We start from the raw sequence: 27,405 nt of genomic DNA, 5'->3' as shown, positions 1-27,405 counted from the left end.
TCTGCAGAATGCTATTCTGTGGAAACCTGTTTAAAACAAGGAAGCCATGCAGAAACATAGTTGCGGTCCCTGTACATCACGTATACTATTACTTCCAAATCATTCCTGCCACCATAAAAAAATACTTCCTTTTTCTGATGTAATGTCCATGTGCACAGCTCATGTCGAATTATATTATCGCAAGTTTGTGTTTCAAACCAATTTTCTACACCTACTGCAACCTTTCAGTTTAAGTTCACTGTAAAGACTTGACATTAACCCACACTAGCTTATCTGTTACAAGGAATGACTTATATCTGGTCCCATTTTGAAATAGTTTGCAGCTTTCCACCCACAATACTAAGAGGGTAAGCAGAAAACCTGTTCCACTGAAATAAGATGAGTACCCAGGTAATCACCCTCCCACCTCAATTTTCTAAAATCAGGAATTATTTCAGAGAGGGCATGAGCACAATTTTTGTTTTTAAGAATTCCCACATGCCTTGCTAATTAACAAATCAACCAACGGACAAGAATCCTGGATGGTTTCTCAACATTGTGAGTCATGACCTTAACCACATAGATCAGAAATTCCAGTTCAATCCTTTTAGGACAGTTTCCGGTGTCAGGCAACATAGCAATGAGACTCCTATAAACTCACATCCACAGCCACAACTCTTTGCTTTGAAGCTAAGGAGTATAGAAATCTTAAGATGGTTTTAATTCAGCTGCTTTATGGTTTTGAGTCATTTGAAAGGAGCTTGGGCCCCAGATTACATGGTACTTTGCAACTGAAAATAATGTGGTGCTGGGGTCCATATATGGACTTTTTATGCCAAGTACAGCAAGTTAGATTTACAATTTTAATTGTTTAACTGACAGAACATTCACAGTTACAAACCATGGTCAAAACTTGATTTTCTGTTCAACACGGAGAAGAAATGCAGCTTTCTGTGGATAATGTAATGAGATGTGGTCACCTCTTTATATTTCTTTCAGTATAGCTCAAAGGCTTTTTGAATGTTTCTGTGGGCAGCTTGGCAAAGATTTAAAAACAGGCTCAAGATAGTGATTGGTGTATCTCAGACTTTGGAGATGGGAACAGAACCGAAGGTGTGGAATGTTGCCCGAGCTCCTGCAGAAAATCTAAATTCCCAAAGTAATGGCCATTTAAGCTTTTCATCTTGGTTTCTGAAGTTTCAGTGACAGATAGGGAAAACCCCAGGGAAAGTCCTCACCATACGCGCTTCAATTTTACAGAGAGCAGCCAGAGTAGGGTGCTCTGTACTGACCAGAAGAGCCAAGTCAATTCAATATTAAACAGTACAAAGAGTTTTATGTTTTAACATCTCTGGTCTAGAGAGAAAAATAATTGAATGGCATTTTATTGCATCAGGAAGAGTCATCCATGATGCACTTTTATGATTCATCTTATGTAAATAAAACCACGACAGCTTAGTCTCAGTCTGTTAAAATGTATATTCATTCAATTTCAAAGCGGGCAGCACATGATACATTCCAGCAACCAATGTACAAAGCAATGTTCCTCAGTAATGATCCCTGGGTCTTGCCATTATTTACCCAGATGATAGACAATAAAGGCTGCACGTTGAATCATAGAACATGTGAGGTCTGCTTACTGGAATGACTGTTGAACCTGAACCCAAGATGATATCACGTATAAGACCCCAAAACATGACAGTCTTGATCACTATGTGAGCAGCCTTGTTAGAAATGCACTTACTGACACAGGAAAGATGACATTAGGCTCCACTGTGACAACACCCATAGTCCAATACGGGATGCTCTTTGTCCCAGCTCATATATTAAGTCAGTTCAGGGGTACACTAAGAAACAAATACCATTCTAGGAACCATCCTCGCTAGAAAAAGAAGTTCTAACCAAACTAAAATGAATCTCATTATTTCAGCAAAGTTTATTTGAAACATTGATAGATTGCAGCAATGAGTTGGGGGAAACAGATACAGAAGCCAGATCAGGGTCAGGGTTCAGTCTGAGTTGGCAGACATTAGACACCATGCTCAGGCCAAGCACAATTAGGTTTGTTCATCTTTTAGGGGACTGCACAGGCAGAATAATCTTACTTTTCATCAACTTACAACTTCATATTCATTCATTTTAAAACAATGTGCAATTCAATTTATTCAAATGGCAGGTAAGAGATTAAAGCAAAATTTAAAAAAACTTGCTTTCAATTTTATTTGAGACCAAAAATATTAAACAACTAAGTTGATGATAAAAAGCCATATACATTCAATTTCAACTGCTGGCATTTAAAAGTTGCAGACTTACTAACATTTTAAAACAGTGACTGCATAACCAGAGACAATTTCATTACAATAGTTCTGACCAAGTTTATGTCTCATTAAGATCCTTTACAAGATCCATTGCTTTGGCAATTTTCCCACTTTTCTATTTCTCTCCAAAGCTCAGTCTGCTCTCCAACGCTACCAACAGCAGGAATATACCCTGGAAAAATGAATGTATTTCTTGGACTTGGGTTTCCTCCCAACAGACGGGGAGAATGTGCAAACACCTCACAGACAGTGACCCGGGGCCGGGATCGAACCCGGAACCGGAGTGCCATGAGGCAGCAGTGCTAACCACTGCACCACCGTGCCGCCTCTCGAGTCTGTCTGGATGACTCTGTCAAAGCACAGATGCCATCAGACCTGCTGTGATTGTCTAGCATTTTCTGGTTTTGTTTCAGATTCCAGCATCCGCAGTAATTTGCTTTTAACTTCTGCAATCTGCATGCCTCAGTACCACACCAGATGCACACTCTGAATAAATGAGTCATCAGGGAACAATCTAAAGTTTGGAGGGGAAGGGAAGGGTTAGAATAATGGAAGAAGTATATTTTGTGAAGAAATTCTCAACAGGATTTTGTTTAATGGGAGATTGTGATTTTTCAACCTTCTGAGGTTCTTGGGTAAAGTTTAATCCACAAGGTCAGGTCTTGAAGTAAATGCACAGGTATAATCAATTAATGGAGTAACCAAAAAGACTTTACTGAGTCTAAAATTTTCTTCAATGAACAAAACAAAATTATACCCCAAATATTCACATTTGACAACTTTCCTGAAAGAGGAACTTCGTGCTCTAAGCACCAAGTACAAAGTGGCAGCTTCATGATGAACACAAACAGCTATTGTGGCCAACACTGAAGGAGGTTGAGCAGAGCACGCAAGTGACACTCAATCCTAAACACTTCTGCAAGCACTAAATATGGCTCATGTTTTAGGGAGTGGTCTTTCTGCATGTTACTTACAAATTTCACTTAATGGGCATAAAGAAGATAATTGTGCATTCTTTGAGCTACACCCAAATATGGTCTGCAGCATCTCTAACAAACTGAACGATACACAGCACAGTAATTACCAAATAGAAACGGCTTGCTTATAACAATTAATTTACCCAAAACCTTAACATTCCAACAGCTCACAGTGGTCAAATGCAAGTTTCTTGTCTTTGTGATGAACTAGAGCAGCAGAAGCAGAAAGTGGTGAAGAGAATAGAAACCAGGGTTCATGCTCTGATCCTGGTGAAATTGTGCATTAATTTGGCTTTTTACAGACAATATTGGGATCCTGTACAATGCCGTACTCCCACTGCGGTCAAATAATCTTCCACGTGTGCAAGGCATCAGAGACTTTACCACACCCAATGAACACATGTCATTTTAATCATTTTCAGGAAAGGACGCCAAGAATTGGTGTTAAAAACTGCTATTAAAGATAGCTGGTTGTTGCTTTTTTTTCATAAAGTCCTTCAGCCGCATCACTCTTCGCGAGGTTAGGGTTACAATTTCAATTTTAAAAAGGCAGACCTAACTGTATGTTAAAACTCAATTACAAGTACTCTTTCCAACCCTACAAAGGAAAATCCACCCTATGCAAATTATTTTCCCAGCAGCAAGGTTTTTATCCTGAACTGCAGGATAAAAAGTTTGGGTGTCCTGCCAGCAGCATTTAAATAGCAGCACACAATAAATATAATTCCAGAGCAAGTGCTCAATTCATTTTGAAATCACAATAGCAAAGAAATCAGTGCTGCACAGCATATAGGGATTATGTCTCTATATTTACCTGAAGCTCACATTCCTGCAACAGCCCTTTGTTTGGGGTGCGAAGACATGAAAAACAAGTTATTGATATGGTAACTGCCAAGTTCAAGCAGTTAACATGGTTTTTAATATTAACTGAATACCAATCGGAGTGTTTAATTATATTTAGGCAGCACCAATATATTGGAGGTACACAATATGTTGTGTATGCTTAGAATTAAAGTGTGACTTCAGTTCAATCGTTCATTGCTTGTTTAAGTTCCAACATTTAAGACCTCGTTATGACATTTACCAAATTGATAGCTGAGCCATACAAAACAGAAAGGTCGGAGGCCCAAACACTGGTCTGTGTTCAGTTAGCTGACCTCAGCTTAGCGATGTTAAAACTGACTTCATTGTTCTGTGCTAATGTATGAATCAATGGTCATGGACCGAACATCCAAACACAACTGTACGGGCCTCTACCAGAAATGCACATGCTTGCTCACTACAACATAACTAGTCAACTCGGGGAAGAGAGGGAGTAAATGATAACTGAAGTTGCAATGAAGCCCATCTTGGGGGCACACTCTCCGGCACAGGTCAATAGTTCCTTAGGTGGTGAACAGGAGGGTCAAAACTGTGTTCATTGTACAACTGAATGCAGTGGTTGCACGATGTTTGGACTTGGATATTAGCTGAGCCCAAAGATAGGACACAGGGAGCAACCCAAAACTGGTAAGATGCCCAGAAATTAATTCAGATCTCCCGCTTTTCAAAGACACAATTTGGATATGTACAGAGATATGAATTTGCTAATATTAAAGTTCACAACATAGATAAATAAACATCTAATCGATAATAATCACAGCACAGGAGGCCACCACTCTACCAGTCACGTGAAGGAGCAATTCACCTAATGCCATTCTCCCACCTTCTAATAATAACCTTACATTAGTGTCACAATTGGCTTGCATTAACACTGCAATGAAGTTACTGTTCAGGTACACGGAGAGAGAATTTGTCCAATTCACCTAACAAGCACGTCTTTCAGGACCTGTGTAAGAAAACTGGAGTGCCCGGAGGAAACCCACACAGACACTGGGAGAACAGTGACCCAAGCCGGGAATCGAACCTGGGACCCTGGTGCTGTGACACAACAGTGCTAACAAACCACTGTGCTATCATGCTGCCAATAACACCTGTAACACTGCATTCAGCTAGTAGTTCATTCCCCTTTCGTCTGCCTCAACGGACCAAACCTCCACCACACTCCGGCAGTGCGTTCCAGACCTCCATCACCCACATGCAAAAAGGTTTTTCCTGATGTTGCCATTGATTCATTTGCCAAATAACTTAAATCTGTGCCTTTTGGTTCTCGCTTCTTCCAATGGGAATAGTTTCTCCCCATCGAGACGGTTGACCCATATCCATGATTTTGAATGCCTCTATTAAATCTCCTCTCAACCTTCTGTTCTTGAAGGAAAACAGTCCCAGCTTTTCCAATCTTTCTACGTAACTTTAGCTCTTCACCCCTGGAAGCATCATTGTGAATCTTTTGTGCACATTCTCGCATGCCTTCATATCCTTCCTGAAGTGTGACGACCAGAACGGAGTGCAATATTCCAGTTGAGGCTGAACCAGTGTTTTTACACAAATTTAAGACAACTTATTTGTTTTTGTTCCCTATGCCCCTGCTAAGAAAGCAGAGCATACTCCATGCTTGATTATTCACCCTCTCATCCTGCCACCCTCAATGATTTATGCACATATATACCCAGGTCTCTCTGCTCTCGCACCCCCCTTTAGAATTGTACCCTTTTTCAAAGAATATTGTGTCTCCACGTTCTTTCTACCAAAATGAATCACTTCACAATTCTTTGCATTAAATTTCATCTGCCAATTGTCCATACATTTTATCAATACATTTTTATCCTTTTCAAGCTCTACACCATCCTCGGTACACAAACTTTGAAATTGCGCCCTGCACACCAAAATCTAGGTCAGTGGTCCTAACACCAACGCCTAAACTCCACTATAAAAATTCCTCCAGTCTGAAAAACAACCATCAACTTCTCCTACTACTGTTTCCTATGTTACCACTGTCCCTGTTATTCCATGAGCACCAACTTTGCTCACAGGGCTAATATGAAGCATATCTCATCAAAAAACTCAAGCAAGTTAGCTTTTTGTAAAATAAAGAGTACCCAATTATTTATTTTCAATTAAGGGACAATTTAACCTGGCCAATCCACCTACCCTGCACATCTTTTTGGGTAATGGGTGTGAGACCTACACAAACATGGGAAGAATATGCAAATTCCACACAGACAGTGACCCGGGGCTGGGATCGAACCCAGGTTTCATAGAATTTACAGTGCAGAAGGAGGCCATTCGGCCCATCGAGTCTGCACCGGCTCTTGGAAAGAGCACCCTACCCAAGGTCAACACCGCCACCTTATTCCCATAACCCAGTAACCCCACCCAACACTAAGGGCAATTTTGGACACTAAGGGCAATTTATCATGGCCAATCCACCTAACCTGCACATCTTTTGGACTGTGGGAGGAAACCGGAGCACCCGGAGGAAACCCACGCACACACGGGGAGGACGTGCAGACTCCGCACAGACAGTGACCCAAGCCGGAATCGAACCTGGGACCCTCCTCGACATTGCGATGCAGCTGTGCTAACCACTGCGCCACCATGCTGCCCTCAAGTTAGCTAGCTAAATACCAATTTGCCTTTAACAAACCCATGCTAGCTTTCCTTAATTAACCTGCATTTGCCCAAGTGACTAGATTATTTTTTTCCCAAATTAAACCTGCGCAAAGATAAACGGGAAAGAAATCTGGGGCGCTGCAAGAACATAGTGAAAGAAAGATATATCACACCATATAGTGAGGAAAGTTTATGGGCTCCTAAGAGGGGATGGACCAGAAAAATAAAAAGGGGTAAATGTTAACACTGTCCATGGGACTATGTTAGTTATAATGATCAGTTCTGAGGCCTCAGCTGTAATGGTAAGGATTTTAATCTTCCTGACCAACTGGGAATTACTGTGGGCACAATCTGTATGTATGAGGATGTTTACTAAAGTATTTTAAATGTATTTTCTTCAGAAGCTGAGGAATCCCACAAAGGAAAAGGTAAAACCGAAGGCAATAACAAGATTAGTTTTAAAAAAAGGCTATTGGGGATCTTGTGATCATAAAGTTAGAAATGAGGACAGAACAAATGAAGATTTAAGAAATCGGAAACAAAGGATATGGGGGAATATTTGGCCTTCAAGAAGGTTCATATTTACAAACCTGAATTGCCTGTCGGCCTTGCTGTGCATCTGCCAACAACTGTAGGGTAATTTCTTTGGAGTCCTGTACGGCATCCTGGAGGTAGACAAAGCTGTGTCCTACATGGCGGCTCATTGTGCATTCTCGACAAATTGGGACAGCGCAAGTATCACAGTACAGACGCATCACCTGGAAGAGAAGTCAACAATGTAAGTTATTTAAATCAGGTTATCAGATTACGTGGAATTCAAGACTTACTTTGTGAATCAAATTGAAACTGGTTTTGCCAAAATTGGAAACACAACTTCTTGTAAATGCAATGCAACAAACAGTTCAAATGTTCCTGTAGAAAAGATATTTCAGAATAGATATAGCAAACATGAACCTATTTATCCCAAATCTCATGGGATTGTAGAGCTAAAATATCTTTAAAATTTATTTCACGGCAAGACATATCATAGGTGCGAAACTATGTCTTCAGGAACAAAGGCACGGGCATGCTTTGGCTACCAAGATCAAATGTGGTCGGTAGCATGGAACAGGCTCCGTGGTTTCTATTAGAGTGGCTCGAAACCTGGCTACAACGGTCCCTTTCTACTTTCCCTGTGTCGCCATTAGTGAAAGTAAATAGCTTTCAATCGGCACTGTGCAAAGAATGTCAGAGAAAATATCGCTAAAACCATGTCTAAGACAATCATGGGCATTCACCAGCTTCCTGCCACAACTGCACAGACCAGGAGAAGATTTCCAGGTGGAATTTGGCACGGTTATAAATGGGTAAATTTTCAGGTTGGCAAGATGTGAAAAGTAGTCTCACAACGATCAGTGCTGGAATCTTGACTATTGAAAATAACTTGCACGAAGGGACCAAATATATGTTGCTTATGCAAAGAAAGTAAGTTGTAAAGAGGACAAGGAGTCTGTGAAGGGTAGGTAGACTCTCAAGGTAGATAAAGTCTTGACTAACAACGGAGTCAATGGTTATATGGGTGTGGAGCTTTGGCCACAATCAGATCAACCGTGATCTTACTGAAGAGTGGAGCAGGGTTGAGGGGACTGTTCTCATTAGAACGACAGAGGTTGAGGGGTGACCTGATAGAGGTCTACAAGATTATATGGGGCATGGATAGAGTCAATGGGCAGGCACTCTTTCCCAGGGTGGAGGGGTCAGTCATCAGGGGGCATAGGTTTAAGGCCCATGGGGCAAGGTTTAGATGAGATTTACGAGGCAGGTGTTTTTTTTATACACAGAGGGTGGTGAGTGCCTGGAATGCGCTGCCAGGGAAGGTTGTGGAAGCAGATACATTAACGGCATTCAAAAGGCATCTTGACAAACACATGGATAAAAATGGGTATAGAGGGATGTGGTACAAGGAAGTGCTGAGGGTTTTGGCCACGGTTGGCATCATGACCGGTACAGGCTTGGGAGGGCCAAAGGGCCTGTTCCTCTGCTGTATTGTTCCTTGAATCTTTAAACATAAGATTTAGTAGCAGGAATATGTTCCTGGTCCTAAATCTTATGTTTAAATAGTCCAGCCCTCAGTTAAAACATTATGTCATCATATGGGAAATATATATGTTCAAATACCTCAATTTGTTCCTTTGGCTTATTAAGTTATCAATAGTTATAAAGCAGAGTGAAACACATGACTCATTCATCTGCACACAAGATGTATACAGACTGTCCAGAGAAACACAGGCAAATGGACAAAAACTGTAGCATCTTCCATTTACCTGGAGATATAGGCTGGAACTGCAAATCCTACATCTAGTTCCTGCTGTAAACTAGGTTCCCTTTACTGGTACAATTTTAAACAAGTTTGCTCAGGTCAAAAATAGTGAGTTTTCTCTGGATGATAGTAATACAATCTTTCCTGTATTTTTTTTTTTTAAGTTCGTAGTAACAGGAAATGTGGCATTTAATATGAGTCTAGACAGAACTTAAACATCACAAAACCACAGGCGGAGGATTTGAACATCACAAGAACACAAATTGGTACCTCAAACCCTATATATTCACGTGTATATAAAAGCATCTTTCATCATAGGCTGTTCCAAAATATTGCAACAAAATCTTTTACTGTTTTTAAGTGAATGAACAATTTCTTCGATAAACATGTAGCCCATGTTCCTGTAAGTCGGCTGCACCTTATGCACTCATCAATACATACATATGCAGGCCTGCCCCTAGACAGAATTGCGTCCTATCAAACATGCTGTAGCTGCTTCAACATATAGACTGGAAGGATTGGGGAAGACCAGTCAAAACAGATTAGGACTTAACTGTCATCGTTTTCCATACATTTGGTTGTGGAACACATGGCCTTTGAGCTTGTGGCCAAAATTAATACAATACTTCACTTTAACCCACGCATCCAGACATAGGAACAGCTTCTTCCCCACAGCTACAAGACTCCTCAACGACTGCCCCTCGGACTGATCTATTCCCTGTAAGAACACTATTCACGACGCCCTATGCTGCTCTTGCTCAGGTATTTGCTTTGTTTGGCTCCTTGTTCCGCACTGTAACCAATCACTATTTGTTGATGTACCATTTGTCAATGTTCTCTGTTGATTATTCTTTTTGTCTACTATTCCCTCGGCTGCAGAAAAATACTTTTCACTGTACTTCGGTACATGTGACAATAAATCAAATCAAATCCACCAATTAAAAAAGACACATTCATGTATTTCAGGATACACAGTTTTTCAACAGAGGATAATTGGCTTTATACTCCCACCTGACTTCTACATGGTGTCTGCAATTCAGTGCAAAAGTCAATTGCTTCAACCCCATTTGGGGTCATCCTTCTAATTGCCTCATAAAGGAACACTTCTTGATGCCAAGCATAGTTTTGTTAACATACCCCTCACCTTGCTGTGCTACTGCACCTAAAACACCAGAAAAAAATCAACTCAAAACAACATCCAAGTGTGCATAAAGGTCTGCTTTAGACAAAATCAAACTGTTCCTCATAACTCTTCCTTCTGACATGTGGATTAGCATACTGCTTTTTTTTTTTTTTTTGCATAGCTTCTGGAGCCTGGATGGTCACAACTACAGTCAGCCAGATACAACAGGGCACTACAGAATTTCAGCATAGATTTGAACACAACCAAATTAGGCAATATAAATTGAGCTATTTACTTTGTTACAGATAATGTCAGGGTTCTGATAACATTCAGACACTGACTATGCTAACTGAATCGTTGGAACGGGAATGAGAAAGGAAATGAATGCATACAGATTTCAAGTTTTGCATTAAAGGTGCATAAATGGTCTTTCCATCATATCGTCAAAAGAACAAAGTCCAGATACACATACCTTTAGTTCAATTTAACTTGATGCAAGTCTCACTACCATTGTGCAGACAAAATTCTGTTATCCGGATGGATTCGCTAGACTGGAAACTTTAGGTTTGTGTGCTGCTCGTTCTCAAATACTTGCTATGCTCGTCAGATCCATTGGGCTCTAGAGAATGCCTATGGTAAGATAGAATATGAGCTCCAGAGTTTCCCATCTCTATAATGTAGACAAGTGCCAATGACTGCAACAGCCCTTATCCCTTGTAAAAATCACTAGCCCTTGACTAAAGTAAGCATTATTGGTACTTTCTATGTCACAAATCCCTTAATCTGCTGCAGGCAGAGATGGGTTTAAGGATATGCTGAGAGATCTAGAACCACAGGTCAATGTCAGAAATAAAAAGGAGCCAACCATTTAGTACTGAGGCGAGGAGAAATTTCTTCACTCAAAAGGGCTGTGGACCATTGGAATTTGCTACCCCAGAGGACTTTGGAAGCTCAGCTCCTGAGGATATTAAAGGCAGAAAATGATCTATTCGGAAAGGCAGGAAGTCGCACATAGTCAGTCTACTTGTCAGGCTGAAACAAGGATTTATTTGTAAACTAGTTAATATATCGCGATAAAAAGATACAATGCCACAAAACAGAAAAAGATCACTTGCATTAGGATTTTTTCAGTCAAATAATCTAGAGGGTTTCTATGTGCAATTTTACAACCAAGTGAGGTTCCTAAAGCTACATCACAGACAGAGCACATTTATCCCAGACCCCCAAACCATTCAAAATAGCAGAGCTCACTGTGCATGGGATAGCTTAACAAGATGGCCCAATGTTACCCTAATTATCACATTTCTGTTTATTCTAGAACAAAGCCTTTCTATATTTGCTACCTTAAACATTAAAACAACAAGTGGCTTCCAGACCGCCATCTTGCAATTGGGCAAGGGAAGTCAACTTTCAGTTCAACTTTTTCAACACGACACAAAAGAACTTATTGCTGTTTGACAGGACAAAACCCCTTTTATCTCTCCCAGCACTGGATTTGGTGACAGTCGGCAGAACCAACTGACAACAGAAGAAAAGGACATCAATCCCCAGGGCATTAACACAAGGCAGAGGCAAACCATAGCCTCTCAGGATATCTATCTTGCGTTTTGGCACTCAAAATGGATTCTTTGTTCTGTGTCTTTTCTGTGGGCATCAGCGCATGCTGATCAGCTCCAAAACAGACCAATCTCATCCAAAGGGAAACTCTTCTTACATCAGCAACTTGTGATTAGGCCTGCTCCTTCCCTCACCAATGCATCTAGACATTAATCTCAGTTGATGTGGGAAACCATAAACTTTCTTTAACACCAATTCCACACAATTACTCCCCCCACACCCCCACCTGAAATCAGCTAACCAGCATATGGACTCTCAAGCCTCGTAATCAAGCTTCAATGAGGAAAATATGGAGTGTTAAAAAGTATTTGGTGAAAAGCAACGGTATGTGAAAACAGCGGGGAGGCCAAATCCTCCAGTCAAAAACTTAAAGAAAACTATGAAACTTTATGTCTCTTCAGAACAATACTTCACAATTCTGAGCTGTCTTTTACATTGTTGTAGAGCCCACTATACTCTGAACTGGTCTACAAAACCAAATTGGGAGAAAAAGAATTTTCCCTTTGACCAAAATCATTTATACTAAACCCACGGAAAAGCACAAGAACTTTAGAGGCAATGTAGCCATTTACTCAGTCCAGAGAAACTTTGCTTCTTTAAATACTTTCAAGACACACAGCAAGGCTACCAACTAACTAGGCTGAGTAAAATCCTGTATTATATAGAATTAGCATACAAAACAATGGCTCCATTTCCGTTCTTCTTGGAGGGTGTTGGGGGTGGGGGGAGAGAAATAGGAAACATGATCAGAAGGTCAAAAGAATCACCTTTCCCTCCTCAAGCAGTACAGCAGAGGAGCATAAGCTAAATGCCTCAATAAGACCACTGCAAAGAAAATGCAAAGTTCATGAATAGCTCCTCTGGTGGTCACACAAACACACCGTTTTCTTTCAACTTCTATTTTAAAAAAACAGATGAATATAATGGAATGCCATGCTTCTGAAATCTAACACTGCAGCAGCACAACTGGGAGGAGGAGGGGCACTACCTTTTCAAAGCTCTAACGAAATGGATCAGGCAAAGAATTCCACATCTACATTAAACGCTGTTAATTCAAAACCATTCCTCTGAATAAACAAGAGGCCACCCTAAGTGGATATGCATTTTGCCAAATGCTTTTCACACTTTAGATTTTAATCAATACCAAGTCACATTATTGTGTCAAATTGGAACAATTTTTTTTTTTTTAAATTCAAATTAAGGGGCAATTTAGCGTGGCCAATGCACCTAACCTGCACATTTTTGGGTTGTGGGGGTGAGACCCACGTAATCACGGGGAGAAATGTGCAAACTCTACACGGACAGTGACCGGCCGGGATTGAACGGAATTGTGTTGTGCAACTACTACTACATTTTGCATGTCGAGAGTAGGTAGTACCATTTCAGAGACAGGGACTTTTGAAAAATCAAGAAACACGATTAGTGGGAATAAATGCTGAACAACTAAAGTTGATTAGCAACTTAAAAGCACGTGAATACACTATTCAATTGGTTAGTACAAGTGGTAATTACTTGAATAATTTATTACTGATGCAGCATCTTCAATTGATTTGCTATTTAAAAAGCTGGGCCAGAAAAAAATACAGTGGCCTAATCATTAGGACACCCCCTTTGTCAAAAGTGGGCAGCTTCATGCCATCTTGTTTCTGCGGGACTAGGGCTGGGGAAAGGGTGAGAAAATGTGCAAACTGCTTAGTTTTGTCACCATATTTACAAAAGGAATATGATACAACAACCTAACAAGTGATCTTTACTTTGCCACATTGCGGAGTCTTACCACATTCCCTTCACATTTCTTTAGCATTACAATTGCTGAATCCCATATTAACAGCCTCAGGTTCACCAGCGCAGGTCAAAGGCTGGGAATCATGTGGCAAGTAACTCAGGTCCCTAATCTCCAAAGTCTGTCCACCACCTCCAAGGAAGTAGGTGGGAGTGTGATGGAACATTCTTGCTAAGATAAATCCAGATCCAATAACACTCGAGCTCAACACCATCCTTGACAGAACAGCTTTTTGATTAGTACCCCATCCACCACCTTAAAAGCTCACCCCCTCCAGCAGATATAGACGTAATGGTCTCCTTGTCACACACACACACACGAAATGCAAGTGGAAAAGTCTTTGTTACAGAAGGTAATCCTTGGCACACTTTTCTTCACAGTAAGTTTGCTAAAAAGTCTTTGATTTACAGCCTATAATGGTCTTTGTAGATTCAGGAATATAGCACCCACAGGCTTTCTGGAGAGAGGCAGCCCTCACATCAGCCTTCTGGAGAGAGTTATCTGGATCTTTCTGGAGTTAACTGGATCCTTTCATTGTTCTGCCAGAATCAAAACTGAAACCAGACTGAAACCTCAGGACACTGAAAAGCATCCCCGTGGAATAGAACCCAATCACCACTTGTTACCAGGCAGATCACAGCCTTTTGGACCAATTCATTGTTCACCAGCCAAATCAATCAAATTTACCCTCCGTTTATCTTCTCCATTATTGTTTTGGTCATCGTTTGTTCGTTTTTAAAACTTTACCAATCCTCTGGTTTACCACGAATCTTTGCCACATTTTTTTTTTCCAGTTTAATACTATCCTTGGTTAACCATGGTTGATTTATATCCTAGAAGCCTTCTAGGATGCGATTTGATCAGTAACAAGATTAGCAGGTGTTTAGAGGCATGGCGGTGTGAATGGCTATGAGAAACCTTGTTCACCAGAGATCAGCATGGCTATACAAAAGATAACTTCTAACGGCAAGGAATGTGAGAGATGTGGACAGCCGAATCCAATGTGGAATATCAAAGAGATTGAATAATTTTAACTGTTATCATCATTGGGGAAGGAGGCTAGTTCTCCATCCAGCAGTCAGACAGGCCTGTTCCATCTACAATCAAAGCAAAGAGGCCGGTTCCATCTAACATTTAGAAGCCACGGCAGATTGCAAATGCTCTCCTCCAAAAGATATAGTTTTGTGCCTTTGCTGAACCAGGAAGAAACATTTCCCAGACTTAGTCACTAAGCGGTGTTATGTGGTAACTATTAGCTGCATTTTACCTAGAGTTACTAAAATTGGATGATGCTTGGGAAAGGGGGGGTCTCAGTGAGTTCAGGGAATGTGGGTATATTTTGAAACCAGGATGTTACTTCACACAAAATGGTATGGTTAGCTATCAATATACTGAAGTGCCATAATGCATATTAATCTTTCTAGTCATGTGTTTTTGTTCCTTTTCTATTACTTTAATAAATATTCTTTATTAATTGATCAGATAACGACTGGACTGGTTCCTCATTGGGTTGTACATTGTTCATCACATTATTCCGAACAAATATACACCACTAAGATTTAAGTTATCTGTTGGGATTTTGGGACACTCGCAATAACATCTGCGGGGTTAACAAGAGCAAGAAGTGCCTCAGTATAGTTTTATAACCACAATACAGCAAACATGTCTAATGATTTTATGATTCCACGGCATATTAAAGAATGCACAAAGCTTAAAACCCTGGCTTCCCTAATCTGTCAACTGAATTATGAGTATACAATCTGTCACCTGGACATCTGCCAGCCTAAATTATCATTGGCAACATCCCAGCAGTTAAATATTACTGTATCAAAACCCTTCCGAATCACAACACTGACAATGTCAACAAAGCACTGTGTAGCAAGTTGATTTGCAAAGATATGGTTTATTTATTTTTTTTAAAATAATTTTTATTAAAGGTTTTCATAAAATATCAACAACAAAATGAGAAAAAAAAATAAGAACCCAACAGGGTTAAATACAAAACACAATCTAGAAAAGCAACCCCCCCCCCCCCCGCTGCTGCCATTGACCAGTGTCTATCGTTTTGCCAGGAAGTCTAAGAACGGTTGCCACCGCCGAAAGAACCCTTGTACCGACCCTCTCAAGGCAAATTTCACCCTTTCCAATTTAATAAACCCCACCATATCGTTGATCCAGGATTCCACGCTTGGGGGCCTCGCATCCTTCCACTGGAGAAGAATCCTTCGCCGGGCTACCAGGGACGCAAAGGCCAGAATTCCGGCCTCTATCGCCTCCTGCACTCCCGGCTCCTCTGCCACCCCAAATATTGCGAGCCCCCAGCCCGGTTTGACCCTGGATCCTACCACCCTCGACACCGTCCTCGCTCCGCCCTTCCAAAATTCCTCCAGCGCTGGGCATGCCCAGAACATATGGGTGTGATTTGCTGGGCTCCCTGAGCACCTAACACACCGGGCCTCACCCCCAAAAAAACCGGCTCATCCTTGTCCCGGTCATGTGTGCCCTGTGCAGCAGCTTAAACTGTATGAGGCTGATCCTCACGCACGATGAGGTAGAGTTCACCCTCCCCAGGGCATCTGCCCACGTCCCTTCCTCAATCTCCTCTCCCAGGTACCTTTTACCAAGACCGCCGAGGCCTCCTCCTCCTGCATCACCTGGTAAGTTTCCGAGATCCCCCCCCCCCCCACCGAGAGCACCCTGTCCTGTACTGTGCGTGGCAGTAGCCGCGGGAATTCCACCACCTGCCGTCTGGCAAACGCCCTTACCTGTAAGTACCTGAAGGTGTTCCCCGGGGGAAGCCCGTACTTCTCCTCCAGCTCACCCAGGCTCGCGAACTTCCCGTCCACAAACAGGTCCCCCAACTTTTGCATCCCTGCCCTGTGCCACCCCGAAAACCCTCCACCTGTTCTTCCTGGGGCGAACCAGTGGTTCCCCCGTAATGGGGTCCACGCTGAGGCCCCAACTTCCCCCCTGTGCCGCCTCCACTGCCCCCACATTTTGAGGTCAGCCACCACCACCGAGCTCGTGGTACAGCTCCTTGGAGGGAGCGGCAGCGGCGCCATTGCCAGCGCCCCCAGACTCGTACCCAACACAGGACACCGTCTCCAGCCTCTTCCATGCAGCCCCCTCCCCCTCCATCACCCACTTGCGCACCATCGTCGCATTGGCGGCCCAGTAGTACCCACAGAGGTTGGGCAGCGCCAGTCCCCCCTATCTCTACTCCGCTCCAGGAACACCCTTCTCACCCTCGGAGTCCCTCGCGCCCACACAAACCCCATTATACTCCTGTTAACCCGCCTGAAAAAAGCCTTCAGGATAAACACGGAGAGGCACTGGAACAGGAACAAAAACCTTGGGAGCGCCGTCATTTTGATTGACTGCACCCTACCCGCCAAGAACAGCAGCAACGCGTCCCACCTCTTGAACTCCTCCTCCATTTGCTCCACCAGCCTTGTTAAATTAAGCCTATACAGGGCCCCCCAGCTCCTGGCCACCTGGACCCCCAAATACCTGAAGCTCCTCTCCGCCCTTTTTAGTGGGAGCTCGCCAATCCCCCTCTCCTGGTCCCCTGGATGAACTACGAACAGCTCGCTCTTCCCCATGTTGAGCTTGTACCCCGAAAAGTCCCCGAATTCCCTAAGAATCCTCATTACCTCCGGCATTCCTCCCACCGGGTCCGCCACATACAGCAGCAGGTTGTCCGCAAAAGATATGGTTTATAGACAACACACTTCACCCATGAGTTGGTCTTGCTCAAAACAAGATTGGCATTACTTCCACAAACCACATCACATGCTTTCCCAAATTCAATTTCAAATTTGTTACCAGTTACGTCCGAGGGAACCCACGGTGGTGTAGTTGTAATGTAACTGGACTAGTAATCCAAGATATAGGCTAATGCTCTAGGGACGTGTTCAAATACCACTGTGGCAGCTAATGGAATGTAAATGCAATTCATAAAGTTGTCTTAGCCTTTGTCTTTATATTTTTAGAAAAAACTGTGTGGCCAATCCGTCTACCCTGCACATCTTTGGGTTAAGACCATAAGACATAGGAGCAGAAGTAAGGCCATTCGGCCCATCGAGTCCACTCCACCATTCAATCATGGCTGATTTCAACTCCATTTACCCGCTCTCTCTCCATAGCCCTTAATTCCTTGAGAAATCAAGAATTTATCAACTTCTGTCTTAAAGACACTCAACGTCCCGGCCTCCACCGCCCTCTGTGGCAATGAATTCCACAGACCCACCACTCTCTGGCTGAAGAAATTTCTCCTCATCTCTGTTCTAAAGTGACTCCCTTTTATTCTAAGGCTGTGCCCCCGGGTCCTAGTGTCCCCTGCTAATAGAAACAACTTCCCTACGTCCACCCTATCGAAGCCATTCATTATCTTGTAAATTTCTATTAGATCTCCCCTCAACCTCCTAAACTCCAATGAATATAATCCCAGGATCATCAGGCGTTCATCATATGTTAGGCCTACCATTCCTGGGATCATCCGTGTGAATCTCCGCTGGACCCGCTCCAGTGCCAGTATGTCCTTCCTGAGGTGTGGGGCCCAAAATTGCTCACAGTATTCTAAATGGTGCCTAACTAATGCTTTATAAAGCTTCAGAAGTATATCCCTGCTTTTATATTCCAAGCCTCTTGAGATAAATGACAACATTGCATTTGCTTTCTTAATTACGGACTCAACCTGCAAGTTTACCTTTAGAGAATCCTGGACTAGGACTCCCAAGTCCCTTTGCACTTCAGCATTATGAATTTTGTCACCGTTTAGAAAATAGTCCATGCCTCTATTCTTTTTTCCAAAGTGCAAGACCTTGCACTTGCCCACGTTGAATTTCATCAGCCATTTCTTGCACTACTCTCCTAAACTGTCTAAATCTTTCTGCAGCCTTCCCACCTCCTCCATACTACCTGCCCCTCCACCTATCTTTGTATCACCGGCAAACTTAGCCAGAATGCCCCCGGTCCCGTCATCTAGATCGTTAATATATAAAGAGAACAGCTGTGGCCCCAACACTGAACCCTGCGGGACACCACTCGTCACCGGTTGCCATTCCGAAAAATAACCTTTTATCCCAGCTCTCTGCCTTCTGCCTGACAGCCAATCGTCAATCCAGGTTAGTACCTTGCCTTGAATACCATGGGCCCTTATTTTACTCAGCAGTCTCCAGTGAGGCACCTTATCAAAGGCCTTTTGGAAGTCAAGATAGATAACATCCATTGGCTCTCCTTGATCTAACCTATTTGTTATCTCTTCAAAGAACTCTAACAGGTTTGTCAGGCACGACCTCCCCTTACTAAATCCAAGCTGACTTGTCCTAATCTGACCCTGCACTTCCAAGAATTTAGAAATCTCATCCTTAACAATGGATTCTAGAATCTTGCCAACAACCGAGGTTAGGCTAATTGGCCTATAATTTCCCATCTTTTTCCTTGTTCCCTTCTTGAACAGGGGGGTTACAACAGCGATTTTACAATCCTCTGGGACTTTCCCTGACTCCAGTGACTTTTGAAAGGTCATAACTAATGCCTCCACTATTTCTTCAGCTATCTCCTTTAGAACTCTAGGATGTAGCCCATCTGGGCCCAGAGATTTATCAATTTTTAGACCTCTTAGTTTCTCTAGCACTTTCTCCTTTGTGATGGCTACCATATTCAACTCTGCCCCCCCCGACTCTCCGGAATTGTTGGGATATTACTCATGTCTTCTACTGTGAAGACTGACGCAAAGTACTTATTTAGTTCCTCAGCTATTTCCTCGTCTCCCATCACTAGATTACCAGCGTCATTTTGGAGCGGCCCAATGTCTACTTTTGCCTCCCGTTTGTTTTTAATGTATTTAAAGAAACTTTTACTATCATTCCTAATGTTACTGGCTAGCCTACCTTCATATTTGATCCTCTCTTTCCTTATTTCTCTCTTTGTTATCCTCTGTTTGTTTTTGTAGCCTTCCCAATCTTCTGACTTCCCACTACTCTTTGCCACATTATAGGCTCTCTTTTGCTTTGATGCATTCCCCAACTTCCTTTGTCAGCCATGGCTGCCTAATCCCCCCTCTGATAATCTTTCTTTTCTTTGGGATGAACCTCTGTACTGTGTCCTCAATTACTCCCAGAAACTCCTGCCATTGCTGTTCTACTGTCTTTCCCACCAGGCTCTGCTCCCAGTCGATTTTTGTCAGTTCCTCCCTCATGCCCCTGTAGTTACCTTTATTTAACTGTAACACCTTCACATCTGATTCTACCTTCTTTCTTTCAAATTGGAGATTGAATTCTACCATATTATGATCACTGCCTCCTAAGTGTTCCCTTCCTTGAAGATCTTTAATCAAATCTGGCTCATTACATAACACTAAGTCCAGAATGGCCTGTCCCCCCATGGGCTCCATCACAAGCTGTTCCAAAAAGCCCTCCTGTAAACATTCAATGAATTCCCTTTCCTTGGGTCCACTGGCAGCATTATTTACCCAGTCCACCTGCATAGTGAAGTCCCCCATGATCACTGTGACCTTGCCTTTCTGACATGCACTTTCTATTTCGTGGTGCATTTTGTGCCCCCGGTACTGACCACTGTTAGGAGGCCTGTACAGAACTCCCATTATGTTTTTTTTGCCTTTGTGGTTCCTCAACTCTACCCACACAGACTCCACATCATCTGACCCTATGTCGTTTAGTGCTATTGATTTAATTTCATTCCTAATTAACAAGGCAACCCCGCCCCCTCTCTGTCTTTTCGATAGGTTGTGAATGCCTGGATGTTTAAATGGCAGTCCTGAACCCCCTGCAACCACGTCTCTGTGATGCCTACCACATCATACCTGATGCCTACCACATCATACCTGCCAGTCACAATCTTGTTCCGTACACTGCGCGCATTTAAATATAGCACCTTTAATTCTCTATTGACCGTCCCTTTTTGTTTTCTTAGTGTGGTGGACCTTGGTTTACTGAGCCTTTCCATACACTGTCATATTTTGTGGGATGGGGACTATCGTAACCTCTCCTGAGTTCTGTCTCTTCGTGCTTTTTTGTATTCCTAAGCAGCTACGCTTCCCACTGATTACTTCACCTCTTTGTTCCCTGACTTTCCCTTCCCCTCCAATCTCTAGTTTAAAGTCCTATTGACCACCCTATTTACTCTTTTCGCCAGAACACTGGTCCCAGCTCGATTCAGGTGGAGACCATCCCAACGGTATAGGTCCCCCCTGTCCCAAAATTGATTCCAGTGTCCCATGAAAAGGAACCCCTCTTTCCCACACCACTCTTTCAGCCACGTGTCAACTTCCCTTATTCTTGCCTCCCTATGCCAATTTGCACGTGGCTCGGGCAGTAATCCGGAGATTATGACCCTTGAGGACCTGTTTTTTTAAAATTTGAATCCTAGCTCTTTATAATCTCTAAACAGGTCCTCTTTTCTAGACTTGCCTATGTTGTTGGTACCGACATGGACCACAACAACTGGATCCTCCCCCTCCCTCTCCAGTATCCTTTCAAGCCGGTCAGAGATGCCCCGCACCCTAGCACCGGGCAGGCAACATACCATGTGGGACACTTTATCCTGCTCAAAAAGGATACTATCTAGCCCCCTGATAATAGAATCCCCAACAACTACAACTTGCCTATTTACTCCCGCCCCTTGAATGGCCTGCTGAACCATGGTGCCTTGGTCAGCTGACTCATCCTTCCTGCAGCCCTGTTCGCCATCCACACAGGGAGCAAGTGCCTCATATCTGTTGGACAGGGTCAAGGGCTGAGGCTCCTGAGTTTCTGACTGCTGGTTCCCTTTACCTGCCTGACTTGCAGTCACACCCTGCTGTCCCTGGCCACTGGCAGGATTTAAACTACTTACTCTGACAGGTGTGACTGCCTCCTGAAACACAGTGTCCAGGTAAGTCTACCCCTCCCGGATGTGCCTCAGTGTTTGAAGCTCAGACTCCAGCTCATCAACTCTGAGCTGGAGCTCTTTGAGCAGCCAACACTTACTGCAGATGTGGTCGCTACAGCTCGCAATGGGATCTGCCAGCTCCCACATCAAGCAGCTCAAGCACATCACCTGACCAGCCATCACTAATTAATTAATTAGTTTAATTTAAGTTTACGAGTTTAGCTGTGTTTTTTTTTTTTAATTTGGGGCTTTGCTATCAACCAATCAGTTCACAGCTTCCCCCTGACGTCACTTTGAGAAAAAAAACCTGGAAAACAGAAAGTTACCGTTAGGTATTTATACTCGGACTGTGCCTCCTCCTCCGAACGGCTCCCAAAATTAGGCCCGAAGAAAGAGAGAGAACAAAACAGTCGGGAAAAAGCACCTTCTCCCACTCTTCACCGAATTACCTCACTGCACCAAATTACCAAATTCTCACTCTGTGTCTCACTCACTCAGGCTGTGTCTCCTTGACCAGCGCAATGCTTACTAAGTGCGCTTTCTGTCTGTCTTTTATACAGACTTTAGGATGACTCACACTAAAACTTCAAAGAGAAGACTACAATGTGTACCTTTGTGTCCCTTAACAGGCCTCAGGGGACTGGCAGATAACTGCCTCTCAGCAATTAGGGTGGGGGCAGCTTCAGCCAATCAGACACTAATCTATACTGCACTTTTAACTGAAAAACAGCACAATTAGATGAACCACTTACCTTGCCTGGTTAGCTCACAGCACCAAATTACCAAATTCTCACTCCGTCTGTGTCTCACTCACTCAGCCTGTGTCTCCTTGACCAGCGCAATGGTCATGAGGCCCACGCAGACACAGGGAGAATGTGCAAACTCCACATGGACATTAACCTGGGGCCAGGATCGAACCTGGATCCTCGGTGTCATGAGACAACCTTGCCAGAAAAAAACATCTCAAGCTGAAAAGGAAGTACCGCCAAAATGAAAGCCTGAACTTCAAAAAGGCATTGAATGGAAGTCATCCCAGTGCAAAGATCCTATTCTTTTTATTAATATTTTCTTTCCCTTTTCCCCTTTATGTGTAGAGTGGGGCAAGTTTGGGGGGGGAGAAGAGAGTAGATAGTCAATTACATTTTCTGTCCATTTAATTGTAATGCGGAACATATAAATGTTCACTTGTTTTAAACCTGGTGGCTGTAGTTTATTGGGCTTAACCAAGGACGTTGGGTATTTTCAATCAAATTTAATTTCACCTGTATTGCAACTCGGGATCAACTGCAGCTGGAACTGACCATGCATTAGCCCAGGATGTAGTGACAAGATCCACAGCAATTTGCTTGACTTAGCTGCCCTCTACAATGGATTGTCTGAAGGGCAATGGCTCAGTTCATAGCATGAGCAATTGCAGGCCTACCAAGCGATGCTCACATCCCGTGAAACAATAAAGTCATTTTTGCAAAGTAAGGTGTGAACAGAGCGCATAAACAAAGGTTACAAAGCGGAGTTTAATAGTATTTCTATGCAACCCCCAAGACTCAACAAAAATGGAAATCGCACTGGTTCAACTGTTGGCCAATATTCAATAATCTAAAAACTTATGTCCAATCAATTGGATGCTTCAAATGTCATTAGAAATATTGAAATATACAGTAGCATATGGAAACCTTAAACTTCTTGGGAGAATCTGATTTTACCAGAAATCTGGGGCGAAATTGTCCCGAAACGGCGCGATGTCCGCCGACTGGCGCCCAAAACGGTGCCAATCAGACGGGCATCACGCCGCCCCAAAGGTGCGGAATGCTCCGCATCTTTGGGGGCCAAGCCCCAACATTGAGGGGCCAGGCAGACGCCGGAGGAATTTCCACCTTTGTTGCCCCGCCAGCTGGCGCGGAAATGACATCTCGGGGCGGCGCATGCGCAGGGGCGTCATCGGCCGCTGACAGTTTCCCACGCATGCGCAGTGGAGGGAGTCTCTTCCGCCTCCGCCATGGTGGAGACCGTGGCGGAAGCGGAAGGGAAAGAGTGCCCCCATGGCACAGGCCCGCCCGCAGATCGGAGGGCCCCGATTGCGGGCCAGGCCACCGTGGGGGCACCCCCCGGGGCCAATCGCCCCGCGCAGCCCCCGGAGCCCGCCCACGCCGCCTTGTCCCGTCGTTCAAAAGGTGGTTTAATCCACGCCGGTGGGACAGGCAATTTATCGGTGGGCCGGAGAATCGAGCGGGGGGGAGGGGGGCCAACCGGCGCGGTCCGATTCCCGCCAAATATCCGGTGCCGGAGACTTCGGCAACCGGCGGGGGCGGGATTCACGGCATCCCCCGGCGATTCTCCAACCTGGCGGGGGGTCGGAGAATGACGCCCGTGATTTTTAACAGAGCAACCATTTTCCAAAAACATTCATTTCAGACTTCAGATATCACCCTAATCTGTACCATAATATTCATGTGAGTATACAGAATAAAAGTGTGATTATCTGGCAATCGTAACTAGCTCTAGTGGACAGTATTTGGGTTACCAGATCCCTTGATATTTTGAAGTTCAAGTATCTGTAAGGATATTTAGGTGCTGGCAACTTTTAAAACTGTATTAATTGAGGTCAACTTAATTGAAGTTCAGAATTTCCGCGGTCAGTTAATTCCAATCAACTTATTTTGAGATGTCAGCCCAAATGAGTGGCAGTGAAGACGCAAGTGTACACTTGCATTCTCACAAATAAATATTCTTGGTGGGGTATAAAAGATGAGGGAACGTAGCATATATTATAAGCTGAATGTCTATTTTCGAATTGTGCACATTACAATTGAGCTCCTTTCCAAAATCCACTGTGATGCCACATCATGGACATCTTCCATGAGGAGGAGAACTCAGCTCCAAGTTATTTCCCCAATGCATGTGTTAAGTATGTCAAGAAGGCTCCAAGTTCAATCTTTGGCATGTGCCAAGTTTGATGATTTTAGGTGAACGTAGCAGTATTATATTTGCCTCAATTCCCTGAGCAACATGTATGTGTGGTGCTGGAGGAAGCGAAAGGAGAGAAAGGAAAATGGTTTCCACATAGATACTGGCTGAGCTGAGGATCAGAATTAGCTGTGGCTTGAGGCATCAAAGCAGACAAAACACCAGTAAGAATTTGCATTTTAAGCAAAAGGGCAAACAAAGAGCGTGAACAATTTCCATCAGATTGCGATCGCTGCCACCACAGCCCATGCACCGCACATGCGGTCACACTGCCTGTGATATCACTGTCAGCCACGCCAAACGTAGCTCCTTGCAAAGAATACTTTGATACCTGATCACTGCGCCACCACTTGCCATTTTGTTTGTCGCCACCCCTCCCCCTCACCACTTGCTCACTGCCACGCCACCCCCCACTCCTCATCGCCCTGTTCCTTTACTGAACAGTGTTTTTCTAATTGTTTTCCACTGGGACTCACTTTGCCAACCAGACAATGTTCAGGACCCTTGCCGGCCGCCCTTCGCGACCCACATATGCCAACCTTCACTGCCCACCCAACATTTAATGCGAATGGGGAGCATGCTTGGTTTTCATGATCTCACTTGAATCAGGTTCAACGGAGAGGGCAATGTACATATCAGGTGCAGACTACAGCAAGTTCCTTTGTGCTGGCTTCATCTTTATGAAAACGGAAAATCCAACCTCGCATGAAGGTCATCGTGAAGGGCAAGAGCAACAAAATGCTCGTTTTACTCAGCACTGTATACTCCTGGGAGGTGCTACTCCAGAATGCTGACAGTATCATGGGCTTTTGGCATTTATTTGATGTGCTATCACAGGTCAGGTACAGCAGTGTAGTCTTTTAATTTGGAGTCAGCTATAAGTTAACAACCAACTCTGGGATCTCAACCTCAAAAGGCATTTTTCACCCACCATTTCGCTTTCAAAATCTGAAACTTCTCCTCTCATTTGCCAGTACTTCCTTGCACAATACACACATGGGCAGTACATCCTTATTTGCATTGGCACAATTGACAAAACCATACCTCAGGAAATCATCTTATGTTCTCAAGCTAAGTTTCTTCTTTGTAGGCTGTTAACCAGAGGCCCTGGAGCTCTGTACCAAGCTAACACTAGCACTGCTTCGTCCTGCCCTGGACTCTCCCGAGCTGCTCTCTCCAGCAGATTCTGTTGAGATCCTGTCCAGTAGGTACACTGCCTATTTGAATGTCTGGCCATCTCTTACTTTTTAGAAAACAATCCATCTTCACAGTCCTCTTGTCAGCAGCTGGAAAATGGAAACAGCTCTGCTCCGTGATTTGTCACCAAATGCACATACATTCAGGGTGCGTGACCAGCTCACTGCTACCCTTCTGGCCAAAAGACTGCACACAGCCTCATTTCCTTTTATTTAAAAAGGTGGTAGTGGCCAACATTCTCATTTCAAAAGCTGGTCACGGTCATAAGGCTCTTCTCCCGTGATCGGGACCACCTCAGCAGGAACGGCGCATCCAATCGCTCTGCGGCCTACCGACGCCCGTCCATGACCACTCACAGGTCGCGGCCCGCACTAGAAAAAACCTGCACTAAGACACTGAATATTGCAGCCAGCATAAACTGAACACACATGACAGTGTATACTGTGGTAGATATATAGAGAACTATAAAAAGGTAAGGAGGGATCAGAAAATAAAGCCCTTTTCTGGGTCAATCTGTTCATAGCTGCTTTTTCTGTACCACCTTCCTTCCCTCCCACTGCTACTTGAACCCGAGAGAGCTCAACAAAAGCTGAAGGATGTTCATCCATAAGAAATGTTTACTTTTTAAAATAATTACCCACAGCACCATGCCTATGCAGTGTGAACACCTGGTTACAATCGGCTGGTATAATAACTATTTATAAAGTGAAGCATTCCACTCTCAAAAGCCCTCCAACTTTCCCTTTTCTCTCTCACAGCTATTGAGTGACCATAGAATGGTCAGCAGCTCAATAACTTATTCAGACCATTTGGCAGCCTGCTTGATCTGGGGGGGGGGGGGGGGGGGGGAACCCTAATCATATCTTCACATCACATCCCTGCTTTTAATGACCTGAAATTCACTTCCTAACCCATACCTAGCCAAAGGCCACAGAGTCAGTGGCCCAAGCTGGGAGAGAAGGGAAATCAAGACAGGAGAATCTAATCATTATACAGTGACCTCTGCTTGCAAGAGCACATCCATGCAAACCAGATAAGGGCCAAAATGGAGCCGTGGGATTTTTTTTCTAATCCTCCAAACTAAAATAGCCATCAACAAACTCTCTCAGCTAACACACCCATCCGTACAGGTATACCAGCCATCTCACAGAAATATATTCCCCATCAAACTGCAGTCAACGAAAAAACAAATATCCATAGAATCCCTACAGTGCAGAAGGGGCCATTTTGCCCATTTAATCTGCACCAACCCTCCGAAGAAGTACTCTTTGTAGGCCGCCCCCACCCTATCCCCGTAATCTTGTTCATTGCCAATCCAATGAATCGCAGAAAGTCGGTATGCAGGTACAGCATGTAATTAAAAAGGCAAATAGAATGTTAGCGTTTATTGTAAGAATAAAAGTAGAGAAGTGTGGTTACAATTGTATAGGGTGGGCAGCACAGTGGTTAGCATTGCTGCCTCACAGCACCGAGGTCCCAAGTTTGATCCCGGCTCTGGGTCACTGTCTGTGTGGAGTTTGCACATTCTCCCCGTGTTTGCGTGGGTTTCGCCCCCACAACCCAAAGATGTGCAGGAAAGGTGGATTGGCCATGCTAAATTTCTCCTTGATTGGAAAAATATAATTGGGTACACAATTGTAGAGGGCGTTGGTGAGACCACATCTGGTGTATTGTGTCCAGTTTTGGTCTCCTTTTTTGAGGGAGGGTGTGGCAGCATTGGAGGCAGTTCAGAGGAGGTTCACAAGATTTATTCCGGGGATGAA

General features: G+C 43.7%; 1 protein-coding gene across 1 annotated transcript in view; it reads right to left on the bottom strand.

Moving 5' to 3' along the window:
- The window catches only part of trim71 (tripartite motif containing 71, E3 ubiquitin protein ligase), a 74,341-nt gene that overhangs the window by 32,072 nt on the left and 14,864 nt on the right, over positions 1–27,405 (bottom strand). Inside the window, exon 2 of the mRNA XM_072518563.1 lies at positions 7,357–7,524. Within this exon, the coding sequence (XP_072374664.1) occupies positions 7,357–7,524 (168 nt within the window). The remainder of the gene's footprint in view (positions 1–7,356; positions 7,525–27,405) is intronic.

The sequence above is a fragment of the Scyliorhinus torazame genome, chromosome 10, assembly GCF_047496885.1.
Source record: "Scyliorhinus torazame isolate Kashiwa2021f chromosome 10, sScyTor2.1, whole genome shotgun sequence".
Classification (NCBI taxonomy): domain Eukaryota; kingdom Metazoa; phylum Chordata; class Chondrichthyes; order Carcharhiniformes; family Scyliorhinidae; genus Scyliorhinus; species Scyliorhinus torazame.
Note: the sequence above shows the minus strand (reverse complement) of the source record. Positions and strands in the feature narration are given on the sequence as shown.